This window comes from Cannabis sativa, chromosome 6, assembly GCF_029168945.1.
Source record: "Cannabis sativa cultivar Pink pepper isolate KNU-18-1 chromosome 6, ASM2916894v1, whole genome shotgun sequence".
Lineage (NCBI taxonomy): Eukaryota > Viridiplantae > Streptophyta > Magnoliopsida > Rosales > Cannabaceae > Cannabis > Cannabis sativa.
In genome coordinates, this window is record NC_083606.1 from 53,234,963 (window position 1) to 53,240,030 (window position 5,068).

Below are 5,068 nucleotides of genomic sequence, written 5' to 3' on the forward strand. Positions count from 1 at the left end.
AAAGGTGGTCAACTTCTTCATCAAGCACTTGGTACCTCATGGGGTCCATTTTGCGGCGCTTCTATCGAACACCTCGCACTTCTGGGTCAATGTTCAATCGATGACACATGACCTGCGGTGATATTGCGACCATGTCAAAATGTTTCCATGCAAAAAACATCCAAATTTTTTTTGAGAAAAGTGACAAGCTTTTCTCGCTGTTGAAAGGTTAGTTTAGAGCCAATCTTTAAAACTTTACTATGATCAAAAGGATCGATTGGTACCTCAATGGTTTCTTCGACAGCTTGTGCAGTATTGGTGTAATCAAGGATCCACGAATCCTAATCAGGTTTTTCTACATGCAATATCTCCGCAATTCTGAAAATTTCTCGTCGAGGAGGTGGTGCTTCAAGTAAATATATCACATTTACCGATTTCTTCTTTTCTGCGAGCTTCAGTGTTGTGTTGTAGCACTCCCTTGAATCCGATTGGACTCCTCGCACGGATCCCACACCCGCGAGGGTAAGGAATTTCATCATAAGATGGTAGATGGAGGTTATTATCTTCATATCTTTCAAAATGGGGCGACCTATCACTGCGTTGTATGTGGAATACTGGTCGATTATTGTAAAATCGGCCATTGACTTGGCCGTGACAGGGTTGGTTTCCAAGGTAATTTGTAGCTTGATCATTCCTTTCAGTGCAATTGTATCTCTAGTGAACCCATAGATACTCGAGGTTACATGTTGCAAAACCTTCTCGTGCAACCCCATTCGCTTAAAAGCTTAGAAATTGAGAAGATTAACTGAACTTCCATTGTCCACTAAAATTCAGTGGACATTATCTCCTCCAATATTTGTGACGATCACGAGTGCGTCAGCGTGTGGATGATGAACCCACCTGGTGTCAGTCTCCATGAAAGTTATGTCATCGCATTCCTTCTTGAAAACTTCTTAGGTCGCTCACTTAGATTATTTACATTGGTTATTGGTTTTTCTTTTGCTTCTTTGGCATATCGCTCTTGCAACTTTTTAAAATCTCCACCAATATGGGGTCCTCCAATAATAGTTAAGATATTGTGAGGAGTTCGGAACCACTTGCATTGTTTGTCTCGTCATTCTCATCCGCTTGGGGATGAGTTTCTCCATTTTCTTGCACTTACTAAATTTTCCTCGTCTGATTCATTCTTTGATTTTGTCCTGTAGGAACCAACATTCTAGAGTGGTATGGTCGATGTCCTTATGGTACTTGCAAAACTTCTTCGGATCTGTTTTGTCACGATTCCCTCTGATTGGGGGAGGCTTTCTGAAGACTCCATTCTTCTCTTCAATTGCATAAATATGATCCCGAGGGACCGCCAATTCAGTGTAATTAACAAAGCGTGGTCCTCCTTTTCTCTTTGGAGATGTTTCCTTCTTGGAAGGGGACTTAGCAAGCTTTGGACTTCGCTGCCCCTAGGGGCTGCGTCTTCTTGGGCTTCTACCTCTAGGGGTTCTTTCCTTTAGGACTTCAAGAGCGTGATCGTGGTATAGGTGACTCACGTTTCTCCTTCACCCTTTCTAGTTCAGCCAAGGAATTCTCGATTATCTTGTGTGGTTTATGTTGGAAATTATTTTACCAGGATCTTAGATCTACTCACAAGTATGTTTATTAACACCCTAAATATGAACTTTCTAAAACGATGAAATTAAACACATATAAAGTTAAAGAAACCTTACATTGGGTGCAGCGGAATATAATGACTCCTTTCGTTCAGATATCTAGCCCTTGATTCCTTTCTGTAGCAGAGCATTATCAATATCTGAACCTGGATCTCTTTCTCTGAATCTTTGATGCTGAAACCTCCTTCTTGCTGAAAGTCTTTCTTCACGATCTTCCTCACTATGATTGAGGTATCACTTGCTGTGTGTGGGCACTACTCATACACTAAGAATTTCGAAATTCAAGAGGGAAGAGAAAGAAGAAGTGGCAGCTAAAGATAGGGAGAGAGAAAGACTCAGGTTTTTCTCTGAAGGAAAAATAGAAAATTTAAGTGTAAATTTCCTGAAGCCTTCACTATCTATTTATAGCATTCCACTAGGGTTAGGTTTGAATTATTTGGCATTAAAATAATGAAAATATGAGAGGGAAAACCCTACAAAACTGGCCGGCCGTGCAAGGTGGATTTGGGCCTCACTTTTGCAATTTTGCAGTTTTATCTTTTCTGCATCTGATTTTCTCAAAAATGCCAATTTTCTAATTCAACCATTTAAATGCCAATTCTAACTATTTAATAACTATAAATAATTATTAAATAATATTGTCATTTATCATATTTATTAATTGAACCATACAAAGTATCATAATTAACAAATATGCCACTATAACCTCTTTCTTTACAATTTCACCCTTACTTAGTGAAAAATTCACAAATAGACATAGTCTAATTTGAGAATTATAATTGATTAATCAAAACCAATTACATGAGTCTTACAAGCAATATTATCTCAACTAGTGGGGGGGACCATGGGTCTATATAACCGAGCTTCCAATAAGTAGATCAAGAATTTAGCACTAAAATTCACTAACTTATTAATTCTTCGTTGAATCCACGCATAGAACTTAGAATTGCACTCTCAGTATATAGAATGCTCTATATGTTCCACCATATAGACACATCATTAGTTATCCATTGTTATAATCCTAATGTGATCAATGATCCTCTATATGAATGATCTACACTGTAAAGGGATTAAATTACCGTTACACCCTACAATGTATTTTATCCTTAAAACACTTGACCCCGTATAAATGATATTTCAGCTTATGTGAAATGAGTACTCCACCATTTATGTTCGTTTGGTCAAGCTCGAAGGAGATCATCCTTTGCTTACTATTCGCCAGATAGAAGCTATAGATTCCATGTTTATGCTAGCGCTCCCACTCAATTGCACTACCGTGTTCCCAAAATGTACGTATCACCCTGACCTAAAAGTAGGCTTAACTAACAAATCAAAGAACACGAATAGCCTTTCAAGATTGAGCCTAATCATAACAGGATTAAGAACATTTGATCTAGGATCAACTAGGTGATATTGACTTGAATAGATATTACGGTAAGTTTAATTAAATCTAATTCAAAGTTCAATATCGGTCCCTTCCGATGCATACTCCATGCATCCAACCTGAGCTTTACTTTAACCAATGCTCTGGAAAGAACATAGCACTTCTCCAAATGCAAGTAAACTCTGTTGTAGATTATCATATCAGTAAAATCCTACGTCTGATAAATCTAGTAAACTTTATTCACATAGTCATGTTTACTTTCCAATGTGTTGACGGCACAATAAACAGGATCAAGTATGTGAAAAGGGTTTCAGATGAATTTATACATTATGTACATATAATCATGAAATAAATCATGTGAACCATGCAACATTAAATGTTATTTATGATCTATATTAATAAGTAAATCTGATTATATTGAAATGAGTTTTATTTAGGGCATAAAACCCAACAAACTCCCACTTGCACTAATATAAAACAAAAAGTGCGTTTCAAATAATCTCAACACCTTGATATACAAATCAAGTGTAGTAGTAGTAAACTACTCGTAATTGGATCTGAAAGGTTGAATTAACCACAACCTTTTCTCCACCATTACTCTTCCTTAATCACAAAATCATTGATAATGTGAAATTCCTCTCTATATGTCTACTCTCTTGGGATACTGGATTCTATACCTTTGGCAACTACTTTTGGTTAATCAGGAAATTAACACTAGTAGTTTAGGCAATTTGGAATGGTGCCAAAGATGTATAGAACTTTCCTTAGACTGAATAAGTACCTTTCCTGCAACTTTAACATTCAGTCCCTCTCTGGTAGACCTAGAGACTTCAGATAGGTTTTTACACTTCTCCAAAATCACTATTCCACCCCCAGAGTAACCACCATCTTATCAGAAAGATTTACTAGCACAAAGGCAAATTTCGAAATCTGATATGGTGTAGTCTAAGAGTTTTAAACACACCCTTATAGACTAACATATAGTTCCTCTTCTTAATCTTAGGATTTACTTGATTGTCTTCCAATGTTCTTCTCTGGATTAATCTGATACCTACTCATTACTCCCACTCAACAGCAGGTGTCTGGTCTAAGGCATACAAAAGCATATATAAGACCTCTCACTGATGATTTAAGAAATTCTGTCATGGCTTTATCTTTTCTGGAATAGTTGAGACTTTTCCTTAGATAAATAAAATCTATGTCTAAGAAGTTGTGAAGCTTCTATAGATTGCCATTAGAAAGAAAATGCTTCAGCATCTTACTAAAGTAAGTTGCTTGCATTAGAGTAAGTAATTCCCAGGTATACCACAAGCCATATGTTTGAATAACCTCAAACCTATAATACTAGGAACAGGAAGTTTGTTAAGTCCATTGAATAGACTTATAAACGAAAATTTCCTTTTATGTCCTTGTAATAGAAAGCTTTAGGTTACTCCATGTGAATGGATTAAACCATAGTTCTATTGGCTTTCTTCTTAGTTTCTTATCTTGACAATCCATTACTTGTTTAAACTCACAATGGATTTTAATCACTAGTGTCTCCCAAGTCATAAGAAGGTGAGTTCCTAGAAACTCTCCCACCTACGACGAGGTACCGTGAATTATGTCTAAGAAAACTAAATGGTATTGATCTCTTCGGTTGTGACAAGACAACAGAGGCAGTGGGATCATCATATGTTATATAAGATGATAGAACACTTTTGGAATCAAGAAAAATATCTCCTTTATTTGCTACTTGTTTTTCAGACTTAGTCATTTTCTTAGAAAAGTAGTATTTGTTTGATCAAACACTTTCTTATCTATTGACAATGGGATGGTCCACCCCTAATCACTTAGAATAGCTAACAAACCATGGTTAACAGTTCTAGCTTTTCTTAAGAATTTGATTAGGTCATCCATGAGTCTAGTAATGATTTACATTAAGTACCCAACCATTACATCATTCTAAAATTGTATTACCATAGAAGGAATTAGGCAACGACTAGTAACTAATCATCAACATGCAACTCGAAATTTCTGGGGAGGTAAGTTTGGATATAATTCA

The 5,068-nt window shown here is 36.4% G+C and overlaps 1 protein-coding gene across 1 annotated transcript; it reads right to left on the reverse strand.

Moving 5' to 3' along the window:
• Nucleotides 1-320: 320 nt before the first annotated feature.
• On the reverse strand, nt 321-752 carry LOC115695273 (uncharacterized). The gene has a single exon (XM_030622350.1). The coding sequence runs from the start codon at nt 750-752 to the stop codon at nt 321-323; it is 432 nt and encodes a 143-aa protein (XP_030478210.1).
• Between the last annotated feature and the right edge of the window lie 4,316 nt (nt 753-5,068).

Coding starts and splice junctions, on each gene's coding strand:
- LOC115695273 (XM_030622350.1), bottom strand. CDS start 752: ATGGGGTTGCACGAGAAGGTTTTGCAACATGTAACCTCGAGTATCTAT.